The sequence below is a fragment of the Arachis ipaensis genome, chromosome B3 (assembly GCF_059453495.1).
Source record: "Arachis ipaensis isolate K30076 ecotype BB chromosome B3, ASM5945349v1, whole genome shotgun sequence".
Classification (NCBI taxonomy): domain Eukaryota; kingdom Viridiplantae; phylum Streptophyta; class Magnoliopsida; order Fabales; family Fabaceae; genus Arachis; species Arachis ipaensis.
Genome location: NC_142438.1, coordinates 40,562,702 through 40,580,881, shown reverse-complemented (window position 1 = coordinate 40,580,881; position 18,180 = coordinate 40,562,702). Strand labels below are relative to the sequence as shown.

General features: G+C 40.3%; 1 protein-coding gene across 1 annotated transcript; it reads left to right on the top strand.

Annotated features, from left to right (window-relative positions):
• Window positions 1–15,506: 15,506 nt before the first annotated feature.
• LOC107634400 (uncharacterized) lies at window positions 15,507–17,801 on the top strand. The gene is made up of 4 exons (XM_088508364.1): window positions 15,507–15,690; window positions 16,959–17,078; window positions 17,302–17,501; window positions 17,664–17,801. The coding sequence occupies exons 1-4, from the start codon at window positions 15,507–15,509 to the stop codon at window positions 17,799–17,801; spliced, it is 642 nt and encodes a 213-aa protein (XP_088364490.1).
• The last annotated feature ends 379 nt before the right edge of the window (window positions 17,802–18,180 follow it).

Sequence of the window (18,180 nt, the reverse complement as noted above, 5' to 3'; positions counted from 1 at the left end):
ATCAATCCAGTTTCAAAACTTAAGAATTGTGATAATCGGTTTTCAAGCTTAATTCAATTAATCAACTTTTCCAAGAGGTTAAGAGAATTCAAATCAGAAAAGAATTGTTTCCCAACATATTCAAAACCTTTAAGATGAAGAACAAAAACCTTTTTTTAAGAAGAAATCAATTACATAAATTAAAGAAAAAAAACTAATATATTAAACCATGAAATTAATAGAGCTCCTAACCTTAATCGAGGAGAATTAGAAACTCATGTTCTTCAGAGAATCCTTAAGAAATTAAAACTGTGAATTTTCGAAGAAGAGAGAGTGGCCACCTGATACAAAAATTATTGTTGGTCTAAAATTTCTCTTGTAGAAATAAAAACTTCGTTGTAAGCATAGCTACTGATGAGCGGATAATTTATACGCTTTTTGGCATTATTTTTACATAGTTTTTAGTATGTTTTTGTTACTTTTTATTATATTTTTGTTAGTTTTTAAATAAAAATTACATTTCTAGACTTTACTATGAGTTTGTGTGTTTTTCTGTGATTTCAGGTATTTTCTGGCTGAAATTGAGGGACCTGAGCAAAAATCTGATTCAGAGGCTGAAAAAGGACTGCATATGCTGTTGGATTCTGACCTCCCTACACTCGAAGTGGATTTTCTGGAGCTATAGAAGCCCAATTGGTGCGCTCTCAATTTCTTTAGAAATTAGACATCCAGGGCTTTCCAGAAATATATAATAGTCCATACTTTGCCCGAGTTTTGATAATGCAAACTGGCATTTAAACGCCAACTTTCTACTCTATTCTGGCGTTAAACGCCAGAACTGGCATAAAAGCTGGAGTTAAACGCCCAAAATGGCACCAAAGCTGGCGTTTAACTCCAAGAAAAGTATCTACATGTGAAATCTTCAATTCTCAGCCCAATCACACACCAAGTGGGCCCGGAAGTAGATTTCTACATCATTTACTCATTTCTGTAAACCCTAGGTTACTAGTTCATTATAAATAGGACCTTTTACTATTGTATTTTCATCTTGGTTATTCTGGTTCCCCCTTTGGGGCCGAAGCCAATGACCACCATTATCACTTATGTATTTTCAACGGTGGAGTTTCTACACCCCATATATTAAGGTGTGGAGCTCTGCTGTTCTTCATGAATCAATGCAAAGTACTACTGTTTTTCTATTCAATTCATGCTTATTCTTATTCTAAGATATTTATTCGCACACAAGAACATGATGAATGTGATGATTATGTGACACTCATCACCATTCTCACTTATGAACGCGTGCGTGACAACCACTTCCGTTCTACATGAAAACAAGCTTGAATGTGTATCTCTTGGGTTTCTAATCTAAGATTAAAACCTTCGTGGTATAGGCTAGAATTATTGGTGGCCATTCTTGAGATCCGGAAAGTCTAAACCTTGTCTGTGGTATTCCGAGTAGGATCTGGGAAGGGATGACTGTGACGAGCTTCAAACTCACGAGTGTTGGGCGTAGTGACAGACGTAAAAGGATCAATGGATCCTATTCCAACATGAGTGAGAACCGACAGATGATTAGCCGTGCGGTGACAGCGCATTTGGACCATTTTCACTGAGAGGACGGACGGTAGCCATTGACAACAGTGATCCCCCAACATATAGCTTGCCATGGAAAGGAGTATGAATGATTGGATGAAGGCAATAGGAAAGCAGAGGTTCAGAAGGAACAAAGCATCTTCATACGCTTATCTGAAATCCCACCAATGAATTACATAAGTACTTCTATCCTATTTTATATTTTATTTATATTTTAATTATCAAAACTTCATAACTATTTGAATCCGCCTAACTGAGATTTACAAGATGACCATAGCTTGCTTCAAGCCGACAATCTCTGTGGGATCGACCCTTACTCACATAAGGTATTACTTGGACGACCCAGTGCACTTGCTGGTCAGCTGCACGGAGTTGTGAAGAAGTGTGTGATCACGATTTCGTGTACCAGCTACAAACCAACAAACAATTCTCACATCAAATTTAAAAGATTGGTTGTCACAAGTACAAACCCCAATAAAATTAACCGAAGTATTTAAACCTCGGGTCGTCTCACAAGGAATTGCAATGAAGTGATCAATTATTGGCTATGAAGGAATACGGGGGGTTTAATTTGGTAAAAGGGCAAGAAAGTAAATGGCAAGAAAAATAAAAGAAACAATTAAAGAAAGCAATTAATAAAGAGAGACATTCATGGCAATGATTGAGAATATAGACTTTCTATCCTAGTCACTAATCATAACAATGATTAACAAGAATTTATCTTATTTTGTCATCTCTAACAATGGAAGAAAGTACAATGTTGTCTTCACACGAGAGAAAGTCAAATAAGACTAGCTAACACTACTACATTATGAACATTTGGTAATATTTACTGCTTAACATTTGTTAAAGTGTTAGTGATTATTATAAAATTATATATAAGGTAACATTTATAATGAAATGTTAATAAATATATATAATTTTTTTAAAAAACTTCAAAAATATTACCTATTCCATGGTCAGTAATAACAAATTGAAGAAAACAAATCGTGGCTAAAAAAGGTTGAAGAAATACAATAATAACACTCTAGAAATCAAATTGGAGATCTAACCTAACAGTTGGGATGGAAGAAAGATTGGGGAATCTGCTAGCGCTCTCAACATCACTCCAAATCTCGTTCTCCTTCTCACACTCTCTCTCAATCTTACTGGCACTCTCGATCGTGCTCCTCCGCTCCTTGAATCTCTCTCTCTCTCTCTCTCGTTTCAACAAATTCTAGGGTTGCATTTGTTGTTCTCTGTTTTGAGGTGAGCTAATGGAAAAGAAGAAGAACCTCCTTTCGTGTTCTTTCTTCTCTTACTGATTTTGATCCATATCTGAATCATGCATATCTAATTTCTCGCGTCTGGTTCATCCTCTTGTCGCCTGCACTGTCGTTGTGCCGTCCTCTTCTCGTATGCGCCATCGTCTTCTCTATGTGCAGTCGTCTTCTCAGCGGTTCCATTGTTTGCTCGATTCACGGCTTGGTGAGTTCCAGTTCAGTTATCTTCTTGCTCCTTCAATCTTCTTTAATATTTACTTGATAATTAATATGTAATTAATTTGATGTTTAATTATTAGTTAATTTAGGTTTTTAATTGGTTATTTAGTAGTTAGGTTTTGAATTTAGGTTTTAATTAAGATGTTTATTTGAATTTAGGTATAAATGAGTTTAATTACACTGATTTTTTTAATTATTATTAATTCTATTTTTCCATTTGACTATAACAGTTCTAGTATTTAATTACACAAAAATCTCTACTGGTAATGATAAACAAGTTAAATGCTGGGATCTTTAATAGAATAAGGTGTTAGTCGTAAGATACATGGAGGTTCATTTGGACAAAGCTTAGCTGCTGTTGCTATTATTGTCTATACAAATGCTGTAAGTGGTCAAGTTGATTTGTTTTTGCTATGTGTTGCATTTAGAAGTTAGAACCATCACTAAATGCCTTTAATCTTTATTACATACTTGTTGGGAAAATCTACACTAGTTAGTGAGCTATCGAAAAGTGGTCTCTACATTATTTGTCGGTAAATATAGTAACCCTTTCCTTATCCTCATGCAAATATAGTGTTATTTTAGTGTTATTTAGTTTTAGGATGCTCAATGTCCGAACCTAATGCCCGCACACATTTTTTATGTAGTATTAAATCTCATTCTTCACTACTAATTTTTTCATACTGTGTGTTTGGCTGACTTGAAAGTGTAAATCCTAAGGGATGTTTTAGTGAATACTTCTCATTTTGTGAATTGATATTGAAATCAAATTTTTGAAGTTTAAGTTGCTTCAGTCGGCACTTGTTACTATTATATTATTAGAATGGGAATGAATACATATGTTATGTTTGACAATAAATCCAAATTTTTTTAGTATAAATTTTTTTATGAAAGTTCTTTGAGTTTTTGGGAGTGTATTTAAGATGTTTGAAGAAATGTCTCAAAAAAAAAAAAAGGAATGGCATGCGTGTGACTGTGGATAAGAAAGGCGATGAATTTCCCTTTCTTTGGAAAAGACTTACTTAAGTGTGGGTTTTGTTCATACCCTGGGTCGAGCTACCCGACCTGGGATGATTGGCGACAAAGCGACCGACCTCTTCAGGTCAGACTATCCGACCTCTTTTTAAAGAGAGCTCGGCCAAACCGACAGGAAAGCCCAGTAAGGGGCCCAAATAGAGGAACACGACCCAAATCCAAAGGCAGTCCAAGCCTATAATGATAAGGGCGGTTCCCTTGAAGATAAGCTGACCTCACTCAAAGATAAGATAAGATAAGATAACTAACTTATCTTATCTAAAAAGGTCACTCTACACCACTATAAATATACTGGAGCACCCAGGTATAACTCATACTCTGATTCTACTAAAAACCTGCTTAATACCCGTGCTAACTTAAGCATCGGAGTCTCTTGTAGGTACCCCCACCCTCCGGTGGCCAAGGATCAGCAGTGCAGCAAGTCCAACAAGTCGGACACAATAGCTCCGGCCGTCACCAGCCAGCCGGACACGCCCTCTCCGACTAGTACAGAAGATCTCATCCGAGATCGACCTCCAGTTTCAGGTAACCCTCAGAACATTGGCGCCGTTGCCAGGGAACCTGGAAGTCATCCCAACACCATGGCGGACGGCCATGACAACGACCACGATTCAGATCTAGAAAACAGAACACCGCACAAGAACGCGGACACTACACTGAAGGATGCTCCGAAATCCAACGGGGACAAAAACTCATCAAATCCCGGGGTAATAGAAGCACTTCAAGATCGCTTAAAGCAACTCGAAAAAGAAACCCAACAACAATGAGAGGTTGGGAAGGATCTTCAAAGAGAGGTACGGCGACGTCGATAACTGGAAGACAAACTCCTACAACTTGAAGCCAATCTCAAAGCAAAGGCTACCTGGACCACTCCTGAGGAGAACTCTCGAAAGGATCAAGATCCATTCACTAGGGAAATCATGAAGACTAAAATCCCTAAAGACTTCAAACTTCTGGATATGACTTTGTATGATGGCACCACAGATCCCAACCATCATCTCAGCAACTTCAGAAGCAGAATGTACCTCATCGACGCTCCAGATGCCATTCGCTGCAAAGCCTTTCCAACAACTCTCACGAAGACAGCAATCAGATGGTTCGACAACCTACCACCCAAGTCCATCGCAAACTTTGATGACCTGGCCAAAAAGTTCCTGGCCAGATTCTCCATCCAGAAAGATAAGGCCAAGCACGCCCCCAGTTTACTAGGGATCAAGCAAGGAGATCGGGAGAGCCTCCGCAACTACATGGAAAGATTCAACAAAACATGCATGGACATACAAAGCTTACCAACAGAGGCCGCCATCATGGGACTCATCAATGGCCTACGAGAGGGACCTTTTAGCCAATCTATATCAAAGAAGTACCCTACCTCCTTAGACGAAGTACAAGAGCGAGCAGAAAAATATATCAACATGGAAGAAAATGCTCGGTTGGGAGAAACCTGAAAATCTGGGACCCCCTAGCGAGATAAAGACAAGGAATCCAAGAGGAAAGACAATCGACAAGGGGAGAAAATAAAAAAATACCATAATTACACTCCTCTCAAGGCATCCCTGGTCGACGTATATAAAGAAGTCTGCCATACAGAGAAAATTCCCCCAGCGCGGCCACTCAAAGGCAAAAGGAGAGGAGGAAACCGGAAGGAATACTGTGAATACCATCGAGTCCGAGGGCACTTCACCAACGAGTGCTTCGACTTAAAAAATATCATAGAAAAATTGGTGAGAGAAGGAAAATTAGATCGATTTCTGGCCACCCGAGATGATGACCAAAGAAAGAGACGAAGGGACGAAGATGCCGGACGAACCGAACGATCACCTCAGACACCAGAGAGACACGTCCACATGATACACGGCGGATTCGTAGGAGGTGGGATCTCCAAATCATCTCGCAAAAGATATCTCAAAGAAGTATATCATGTCGAGGGAAAGGAGGAAGCACCCAACATCCCTGCGATAACATTCACTAAAGAGGACGCATCCGGCATCATCCCGGGACACGACGATCCCATGGTCATCACTATCATACTGGCAAACGCTAATCTACGTCGCACATTAATAGACCAAGGGAGCTCCGCCGACATCTTATTCAAAACTGCCTTCGACAAGCTCGGCTTGGAAGAAAGGGAGCTTAAGGCATACCCAAACAGCTTGTTCGGACTGGGAGATACCCCAGTACAACCACTGGAATACGTATCACTGCACACAACCTTCGGAAAAAGGAACCGATCCAAGACGCTCAAGATAGACTACATTGTGGTTGACGTGAGTTCAGCCTACAATGCCCTAATAGGTCGGACCACACTAAATCAACTTGGCGCAATAGTCTCGACCCCGCATCTATGCATGAAATTCCCAACTACAGAAGGGATAGCTACAATAAAAGCAGATCAAAAGATGGCGCGTCATTGTTATAACGAAAGTCTAAACCTCAGAGGCAGAGGAGAAGAGTTTCATACAATTGAGCTTGGCGGAGTGCAGCGACGAGAGGAACTCCGTCCGCAGCCAGAAGGCGAGATAGAGAAGGTTCAGATCAGAGACACCTCGGACAAAACAACTAATATCGGAACAATCCTAAGAGGAGACTCAAAAGAATTACTGATACAATTCTTATGCGATAATGTCGATCTCTTTGCATGGAAAGCCACAGACATGCCAAGCATAGACCCCAAGCTAATGTGCCACAAGTTGGCGGTCTATCCATGATCTCGGTCGGTGCAGCAGAGACGAAGAAAACTTGGGCCAGAGCGATCCCAAGCTGTGGAAGAGCAGGTACAGGCACTACTGGAGGCAGGATTCATAAGAGAAGTCAAGTATCCACTATGGTTAGCCAACGTCGTCTTGGTGAAAAAATCAAATGGGAAGTGGCGAATGTGTACTGATTACACCGATCTCAACAAAGCCTGCCCAAAAGATCCTTACCCACTCTCAAGAATCGACGCTCTGGTAGATGATTCCTCCGGATATAGATACCTCTCGTTTATGGACGCATACTCGGGATACAACCAAATCCCCATGTATCCACCAGATCAAGAAAAGACCTCGTTTTTAACGCCAAAAGCAAATTACTGCTACATCGTGATGCCCTTCGGTCTCAAGAATATGGGTGCTACTTATCAAAGGCTGATGAACAAAGTCTTCTCAGACCACATCGGAAAAATCATGGAAGTCTATGTGGACGACATGTTGATAAAGACACAAAGTGAAGACACATTACTGTCCAACCTGACTCAAGTGTTCGACACTATAAGGAAGCACGACATGCGACTCAATCCTGTAAAATGCACCTTTGCGGTAGAAGCAGGCAAATTCCTAGGTTTTATGCTCACACAAAGAGGAATTGAAGCAAACCCGGATAAATGCCAAGCCATACTCAACATGAAGAGCCCCACCTGTGTCAAAGAAGTGCAGCAACTCAACAGGAGATTGGCCGTCCTATCCAGATTCTTAGCAGGGGCAGCGATAAGATCTCTCCCCTTCTATGCTACTTTAAGGAAGGGAAAGCAGTTCGAATGGACGACAGAATGTGAACAAGCCTTCCAAGACTTCAAGGAGTTCTTAGGACGGCCGCATATCTTATCTCGACCACGAGAAGGAGAACCGCTCATATTATATCTCGCAGTAGGAAGCCGGACAATAGCCTCAGCACTAGTCAGAGAAGACGAAAGTGGGCAACAACCCGTCTACTTCATTAGCAAAGCGCTATAGGGATCTGAGCTGAGCTACCAAAAAATAGAAAAGTTTGCCTATACTCTCATTCTAACATCTCGACGACTTCGCTCGTACTTCCAGGCTCACACCATTAAGGTTCGAACCAACCAGCCCATAAAAGGAATATTGCAGAAAACAGATTTAGCAGGCAGAATTTTACAATGGGCAGTCGAGTTATCAGAATTTGACCTCCAATATGAAGCTCAGACGGCCATTAAATCACAGTATCTGGCCGACTTTATTGCAGAATTCACAGATGCCTTGGAAACCCCCACAGAATGGAATCTCTACGTGGACGGTTCTTCAAATAAGAATGGAAGCGGCGCAGGCGTGATAATAGAAAGCAACCAAGGAACCCAAGTTGAGCTCTCCCTCAAGTTTAGGTTCTCAGCCTCAAACAACCAGGCGGAATATGAAGCGTTATTAGCCGGTTTGAAGCTGGCTACAGAGGTTGGAGCTCAAAAACTCAACATTTACAGCGATTCACAAGTAGTCACCTCGCAGATAATAGGGAGCTATCAAGCCAAAGATCCCACCATGAAAAAGTATTTGGATAAAACCAAGGAACAGCTCGGACAACTCGGGGAATATAAGATCTACCACATACCCTGCGAACAAAACGCCCGAGCTGACGCACTCTCAAAACTAGCCAGCACCAAACCAGGTGGCAACAATAGAAGCCTCATCCAGGAAATGCTACAGAACCCGTCAATCTCGGAAGCGGAAAAAATCCTAGCCATAACAAGCCAGGACCAAGGATGGATGACGCCCATAATTAACTACCTCAAAGCAGAGACGCTCCCCACAGAGGAAAAGGAGGCAAAGAGATTAAAAAGGGAGGCACAGTACTACACTATTATAAACTACATCCTGTACAAAGGGATCTCAATACCACTACTAAAATGTGTTTCGACCAACAACACAAAGGAAGTGCTAGAAGAAGTACACGGCGGCATGTGCGGCAACCATCTCGGAGCACGAGCTCTTGCCAAAAAAGTACTCCGAGCGGGATTTTATTGGCCAACCCTACAGAAAGAAGCTATAGAATTTGTAAAGACATGTCCACCATGTCAGAAACATGCCAATTTCTACATCGCTCCGCCAGAAGAGCTCATCAGTGTAACCTCGCCCTGGCCATTTGCAAAATGGGGACTTGATCTTCTCGGACCCTTTCCCCAGGGATCAGGACAAGTAAAATTTCTCATAGTTGGAGTAGACTATTTTACAAAATGGATTGAGGCAGAACCCCTAGCTAACGCCACCGCTCAAAGAAGCCAGAAATTCCTATACAGGAATATTGTCACGAGGTTCGGGGTTCCATACTCCATCACCACAGACAATGGCACTCAATTCACAGACGCAGGCTTCAGGAGACTAGTAGCCGACTTGAATATAAAGTAAAATTTCTCATAGTCGGAGTAGACTATTTTACAAAATGGATTGAGGCAGAACCCCTAGCCAACGCCACCGCTCAAAGAAGCCGGAAATTCCTATACAGGAATATTGTCACGAGGTTCGGGGTTCCATACTCCATCACCACAGACAATGGCACTCAATTCACAGACGCAGGCTTCAGGAGACTAGTAGCCGACTTGAATATAAAGCACCAGTTCACCTCCGTCGAACACCCTCAAGCCAATGGACAGGCCGAAGCTGCCAACAAAGTCATATTGGCTGGGTTGAAACGGAGACTACAAGATGCAAAGGGAGCTTGGACTGAAGAACTTCCACAAGTCCTATGGGCATATTAAACAACGCCACACTCCACGACAAATGAATCACCCTTTCGACTAGCATATGGAGTAGAGGCAATGATCCCAGTAGAGATCGAGGAAGGGTCATCCAGAGTAGTTCACTACGATGAAGAGGCCAACTCTCAACTTCAGAAGGAAGAACTCGACCTACTACCTGAAATCCAGGAAAGAGCTCGGATCAGGGAAGAAGCACTAAAACGTCGAATGGCTTCCGGATATAATCAAAGGGTAGTGCCGAGAAGTTTCATGGAGAACGATCTCATCCTAATCCGAAATGATATTGGAATAACTCGACCAGGAGAAGGAAAGTTGGCAACAAACTAGAAAGGACCCTACCGAGTTGTAAAAGTACTTGGGAAGGGCTACTACAGACTGTCTGAACTCGATGGACGAGAGCTTCCCAGATCATGGCACGCCTGCAACCTAAGAAGGTACTACAGCTAGAAAAGTAAAAGATCTCACTATTGGATGCACTCTTTTTCCTGAAAAGGTTTTTTTTAATGAGGCACCAAGTTGAGACTCAAACACTATTCGACATAAAGGGATAAAAAATTCCCACATGTATATATTTGCACTTTCCTTTGAATAAAATATATATTTTAGATATTCTACAAGTATTCAAGACGCATTAATCTGAAGCATTCATCGTCCGATTATAAAGCAACAGATTGGCAGAAAGTGAATAACAATTTCACTGCACGATCATGATAAAGACAATCGTCCGATAAAGGTGAAAACGCGATTCACCCAAAAGACGATCTAAAGATAGCAACCACCTTCTACAAATCGGCAAAGATGAATACAGAATAATGTAAGAAGTTATCGAAAGTGATCCAAAAAAGAACCTGACGAGGTCTTATGGATTGCTAAATAATAACTTAAAGACTGGCCGACGTTAAGAAGTCGGACCAAGTCAACCCAAGTTATAAGTAAACCCTGGAAAGAGGTCTGGCCAACCCTATTAAAGAGGATTACTTTAACTTAGAAGGGCCCGACATGACAAAGTCAGCCCAAAATGAAAAGTTATAAGAAGTAGTCCCTGAAAGAGACCTAACAAAGGTCCAAAAAAGAGGACTACAAAAATAACTTAGAAAGAGGACGATGCAAAGAAGTCGACCTCCTACAAACAAGTTATAGAAGTAATCCCTGAAAGAGACCTGACAAAGGTCCAAGAAAGAGGATTACAAAAATAACTTAGAAGAGATCGACCTAACGAAGTCGGTCTCCTACAAAAGTTATAGAAGTAATCCCTGAAAGAGACCTGACAAAGGTCCAAGAAAGAGGATTACAAAAATAACTTAGAAGAGATCGACCTAACGAAGTCGGTCTCCTACAAAAGTTATAGTAGTAATCCCTGAAAGAGACCTGACAAAGGTCCAAGAAAGAGGATTACAAAAAATAACTTAGAAAAGATCGATCTAATGAAGTCGGCCTCCTACAAAAACCAAGTTATAAAAGTAATCCCTGAAAGAGACCCGACAAAGGTCCAAAAAAGAGGATTACAGAAATAACTGGAAAAAGGACCAACGCAAAGAAATTGGTTATGAAGTGCTAAAAATACAAGCAAGAGCGAGAAAACCGAAGAAGCAAGTTGGACCCACAACCTCAAAGGATCCAAGCTACAAAGTATAAAGCAATCCAAAGAGGTCAAGACGCAAGATTCCAACACTCTCAGAAAACAGAAGAGATACCAAGTCAAGCGCAAAAAAGCATGATAAATCTACAAAGTTATAAAGCCTCAGAGGTCACCAAAATTTACCTAAAAAGGCTAGCAAGCTACTTTTGTTTTTCAAAAGTAAAAGTTGCTATGCAAGCAACTAGAAAATGTCAGCAATTAGCAAAACAAAGTTTAAGAGCCCACAAGCCGGGCTAACTGCATAAATATCCAGAGAGAGATCAGCAAACATCAGGAGCCTTCTTGGCAGCATCAGGACAAGGAGAAGGAGGGCGAGTTTGAATAGGCACAGCATCTACAGTCCCATCCTCCCGGTTCAGAATCTGGCAATCCGGATCAGACAAAACCGGGGGAGCAGAGGAGGTCGACACCTTGGCAGAGGACACAAGGGGGGATCAACGTCATCATCACCGTCGTCATCAGGGACAATCTTGCCATCCCTGACAACATTACCCAGGCTGAAGAGGGAAAGGTCGGCCTCGGGAGCAATGACCCGAACTTGCTCCTTCAGGTTCTCGTAAGCAGCAGTCACGCTACCAACGAGATGACCTTGAAGCTCGGAATAATCTTCCCGGGCACTCTCCAGCTCCCCCCTCAGGCGCATCACCTCCCGATAAGACGTAACGTAACTATCCTTATGCATCATAGCCGTATCCTCGGCCAGCCTCACAGAAGCCGCCAGGGAAAGGAAACTCGCCTTCTCAGTCTCCAAATCCTTCTCCAACTTGGCAACCTTTACCTCAAGCTCCTCTTTAAGGCCCTTCATCCGATCGAACTCTTGCTTTGCCTCCTCCATAAATTCTTTGGTGGCATGGAGAGGAAGATTCTGGGCAGTTCGGTACAGAGCAGCTCCCATATACGCCATCTTAATGCTGTTTTGGGTCATGAATTCCAGATGGCGAAGGATGGACACATCATCCATGGGAAGGGCACCATAGGGACCAATTTGCTGATCCACGAACTCAATTGCATTAAAGTCAGGAGCATCAAGGTTAAAAGGCTCAGCTGTTTTCTGTTTCTTATTGGGAGGAACGCCAGAAGGAGCGACAGAAGTCAGGGGAGGATCAGCCAGACGAACTCGGGGAGTGGGGATCACCTTCCTCGCCCCAGGAGAACTCGGCATGGACGGCTTCACACGCACTTGGGAAGATCCCTCCCCAGCCGCTTTGGCCGAGATGTTTTTGGCAGCAGTCGCCTTCTGTGCTCTTTTAAAAGCCTTCATAGACTCATTATTCTTCATTGCCTCTGCAAATAAAACACAACAGTAAGAAATTAAGCTGCAAGTCGGAAGGCATTTACAAGCAATATAAACAGATAATAAAGGGAACGCAAAATACCCAGCTCAGTGTGAAGAAGAGAGGGATTGGTTAAAAATTTCTTTGTATCAAGATAGGGAGGTTGACCCCAGTGTTCTTCCAAGACAGTCACAAAAGCCTGCTCAGCCTCATCCAACATTTCCCACGTGTATCTGGACACTCTCACATCTTTCTGCCATTCCAAGGGAAAGGCAGGCTCATCATTCTCATCCAGAAAAAAGGACTGAGCTCCTTCAACAGCCCGGACCTTGAAAAAGTAGTTTTTAAAATCACGAAACGATTCATCAAACATGGAAAAGACCTTCTTTCCCTGGGAAGATTGAAAGGAGACCCAAGCTGCCTTCTTTTTTACCACTCCAGGCTTCGTCAAGACAAATAGATAGAAGAAGAGAGATTGCGAGGGAGGAATACCAAAACCATGACACAACAATTGAAAATTTTTTATGAAACCCCAAGAATTAGGGTGAAGTTGAGAGAGAGCAACATTACAGGACCATAATAGGTCGGTCTCAAAATCAGTAAAAGGAAGGGTGATACCCAGCTAACCAAAGAAGAAGTCATAAGCATAGAAAAAAGGGCGATCTCTGACAACCCGAGTAGAGAAACAAACTCTCTCTTCAGAAGAAGGAGGGACAAGTTCATAATTCTTCTCATCACCAGGATTACTACAGACCCTATGAAACTGCCTAAGCTGCGCGCAAAACTCGGAATCAACCAAAGAGACACACATAAGAACCATTGAGTCCACCCAATCGGCCATGCCCTCGGGAACCTGGGAAGACATCTCTACAACGTTATTGCGAGAAGACATGAGGCCAACTAAATCCTACAATAAGAAAAGAAGATTGGATTACTAAAAAACATCCCGGACGAGGGGTGAAACAACTCGACAAACGAACAAATAGAAAAGGAAAAACCCCAAGACTCAAACCAAAGTCCTGGGGCATCCTTTGGAGGCAGTAACAAAGCAAGGTTTCAGGAAATTTCTACAGCTTATGTCCCGGCACTCATCAAACAAGAAAATAAAGGTTTCAAATGAAACAAAGGAAGTAAAAGCACAAAGTCATCTAAGTCACTACCTTTCTACAGTCTATCAGCAAAAAGCATTGTCAAACATAAAAAATGCCAAGCAGAAAACATCAAAGACGCAACCTTTTTCAGAATCAAGCAAAAACCATCGAAGGCACAAGCAGAAATGGCGACAACATGCAAAAGCCGTAAAAAAGATCCAGGCAACAAGAAAAGCAAAAGATTCACACAAAAAACGAAGAAATTCCATAACACGCAACAATCAGGCACAGTAAAAGCAGAAAGATCCAAACTTTCTTGGAGCAAAAATCAAACTTTCCAAAACCAGACATATAAAGAAACAGAGGAAGAAAAATCGAACCTGGAGAATAGAAGAAAACCTCGAAAGAAAGCTGAAGAGTAGAAGCAACAAAGCCACCCCTCGAAGCGGAAAACTGCGAAGATGGAAGGAGAAATCTGGAAATCGCCCCTCTTCCACAGAAAGCAATAGCAGAACAGACGTTGCGGGAAGGAACTACGAACTCCAGGCAAGAAACAGAAAATGAGAGAGTAAAGGGAGAAGTTACGAAGAAAAGCGAAGAAGAGAAACCGTTTTTGATTGAGAAATTCAAAATAAAAAGCCAAGAGAAAACGGGGCAATTAATACCAATTAATGAAGGTATTAAACCCTCTCACGTTCCCAAGAACAAAGCGCTGATATAAAAGCGCACGCTTTTAGAGGAAAACATTCTACATTCAAAAGATTCTACAAAAGGAAGAAATCGACAAAATGCTTGAGTTCGGCTTCGTCAGAGAAGGACCAAAGTCAAAGACTCGACCTCAACAAAAAGACCGAGCTCAAGCAGGGGCACTGTTCATACCCTGGGTCGAGCTACCCGACCTGGGATGATTGGCGACAAAGCGACCGACCTCTTCAGGTCAGACTATCCGATCTCTTTTTAAAGAGAGCTTGGCCAAACCGACAGGAAAGCCCAGTAAGGGGCCCAAATAGAGGAACACGACCCAAATCCAAAGGCAGTCCAAGCCTATAGAGATAAGGGCGGTTCCCTTGAAGATAAGCTGACCTCACTCAAAGATAAGATAAGATAAGATAACTAACTTATCTTATCTAAAAATGTCACTCTACACCACTATAAATACACTGGAGCACCCAGGTATAACTCATACTTTGATTCTACTAAAAACCTGCTTAATACCCGTGCTAACTTAAGCATCGGAGTCTCTTGCAGGTACCCCCACCCTCCGGTGGCCAAGGATCAGCAGTGCAGCAAGTCCAACAAGTCAGACACAACAGCTCCGGCCGCCACCAGCCAGCCGGACATGCCCTCTCTGACCAGTACAGAAGATCTCATCCGAGATCGACCTCCAGTTTCAGGTAACCCTCGGAACAGGTTTCCACTTACACATAAACTCCAGCATTGTCCGTATGCTTAATTATCTAGGCTTCAAGATGGCTAATCCATTTTGTATGTACTCATTAATCATTAAATCCAAATTCAAAGACATACAAGATGAGTTTCATCATTATTAATTGGTCCCTTGCTGGGTACATACACATGACTGACTCCTCCAGTAGATAACTATTTTTTTTCCTTTTTGATTTTCTAAATCAAGTCTAAATTATTATACTTAGTGCCTACAAGTACTTAAATAATAAAATACGTATATAAAAGCTAACTATTGAAGTATACTACAAGTTTTTATATTAATTTGCATAACAAGATATGTATCCCTTAGTTTTTGGTACGTACGAGATCAATGATAGATGAATTTACAGAGATATATATAATAGTATATATGAAAGAAAATGGTTTTAACACTTGTTAAGCAAGCACTTCTGATTCTGAGACTCTTTACCAGGAAGTGGTAGTTTTAATGCTAACAACCAATGGCGTGGTTTCTTCAAGCTTCTCAAGAAAGGCCCACAGATGTCATTTCAACCATTTCACCCTCTTAAGAAGGATGTTCCTAAGTTAACTAGAAGGAAGAGTAAGAAGGTTAGAGAGGATCTCATTCCTTCTTCTTTTGACTCTGAGTTTGGCAACTTCAAATCTTCACGGAAGAATTTCACTCTCTTTGAACTCCAGGATGCAACTGATGACTTCAGCCATGGTATGATTTGTCCAAAACTTATTAAAAGGCATATAATTTCTTGAAACAACATGATAGAATAAAGGCATATAATTTCTCACACCTTCTCTTTGATCCAATTTTTTCCACTTGGACCACTGAGAATGAATAAAGTTGCAGCTACATACTTGATTTGTTACCTTTCATAATAATTCACATCTCCTTTATGGTATTCTCTCTTTTTGAGACCTTTTATAATATGTAGTATCCTTCTTTCATATGCTTTCATTACTTGCTTAGGTTTATTTCTACAAACCAAAATGGACTAGTCCTCTAATATGTAACTTTTTTTGGCCCCATTTAAATCCTTTTTTTTTACTGCTGAAAGTTCCTCATTTTCTTGTCTTAGATTTTGCCATTATAGGCTTCAATTCCCATACAAGAGTTCTCCATCCCTATCTTCATACCACATACACATACCTCTTCCTAAGATTTTGTTTTGGCATTTAAATTAGGTGAATCTACAGCTTTATTTTTTTTTCCTTTCTATGATTGAAGGTGTTGAAGCAGGGCTAGGACTGCTTGAACTAAGATATTGAGGTGTGCTTTGATTCAGAGTTGAATTGTGATAAAAATTCTCTGCATAAAAATTCCTTATTTTTTCCTTTTTAAATAATTATTGTCCATTAAAGAAGGCAAGTACACGATAAGGTATAAATTATAATGCATTGTCATTGGCTTGTGATAGTCATAGCAATAGCATATATAGTTGAAGTACCATAATCAAAGCCCATCCATAAGATAAATTAGAGGGCCTTTACACTTACCATGATATGATATGAATACATTAATGGCTTTTGTAGTTACTTATTTTATTTTATTTTTCTTTGACTGTGTACCCTTTAATCCAATAGTTATAATTACTTATTTTATTTTATTTAATCCAATAGTTGTAGTAAAGCCTATCTTCTTATAAACTCTTATTTATAATAATTTTATTGATAGAAAATCAATTCACTATGTACTATTTAACTAGTAGGAGATATCATGTAGATAGATTAAGAAGAAAATACAGAAGAAATTCAGAAAACATCAAACCTTTTTTTCTTTTTTCAGGTTTTGTTGTATGTTAATTTTTCTAAAAAATTATATTAACTTATTTTAGTTGTATGTTGATTTTGCAATTTTTGGTTGTTTCTGCAAGCTTCTAAACCTTCCCCTGCCCCTTCATCATTAGAAATATTCTTTTCTTGTTCTGATAGAAAGTTTCTGCCATCCTGATTTGTCTATATTCTTTGCACTGCTTCTAGGGAGGGACAAGCGTCTAGTTAAGTCTTTGGTTGTTGGAAGGCCAATTCTTCTAGCACTAGAAGATATTGATGGAGGTCCTTCTTTCCTTGAAAAAGCTCTTCGATTTCTAGAGAAGTACAGTATGTTAGTTCTTCAAACAAGTATCTAGTGCAACCAAATTTCATTTCAGTTTTCATCGTCCTTGTCTCAAATTTTTGGATTTAGATGTTTAGTTTTGTTTCCTTAGTTAAGTTGATATTCTATGATTCATATATATTGCAAAGCCATGTTGAAAAATGGAAATGCACTTAATTGGACATTGGGAAAGAGAAAAAATGTGAACTAAACGAATCAACTTTGCAGGAACTAAAGTTAAAGGAATTCTAAAACAGTTAGCAGATGTCGAAGAGGTTGATAGGATAGTTCAAGAATATGAGCAAGGTAAGGTGGAACCATTAATATGTCGGTTGATAGTATTCAATGCTTTTGCTATGACATATGAAACTAAGGAATTATTGTTCAGGGTGAATCCTCACCCATCACGTCCATCTGAAAATAATACTGTAAGCAGCTTATTGTTCCTTACCCGATTGTAAAATTCATGGTGTGCATATCTTTATCTCTATTAATGTATTGATTTATCATCTTTATCTCTGTGACGGTTGCATATCTGGATTTTGTATGAGTTATTCTGAATTCTCAAATAGAAAATCATTGATATTCAGCATTTAGAAGATATGAAGCAACATGGTGGCTTAGAAAAGTGGTTGGAGTTATTGCGGCCAAAGATTTACCAACTAAACCCTCTAAGGAAGAGTTTAATTTACTCACTTTTCTCGGATTGTTTGTTTAATATTTACTAATGTCTACAATGTGTTCTTTATTTTAAGGTTGTGGAGAGTCCTGTTGAGTCTGCATTGATCCCGGATGGGGCACCATTATTGGCATATTAGTACTTCGAAAATGTGAGAAATTTTCTGGTTGCTGTCCAATTATATAAGAGAATGATATTACTGTAAAATTAGTATGTTAATTGGTGTTATCTTGTGCTATTAGATGACAAATAGGGAGCACTTGAATTCCTCAAGTTAATATTAGTATGAATTTTATTATTTTGTTACTTGTAAATACTTATATGTAGTCAAACTAATCTTTACTATAGGAAAAATTTATGCTATGTAAGCATGTTGAAGAAATAGGAAAATTGACTTATTGGACCAATTTTAGTATTTAAATATCTTG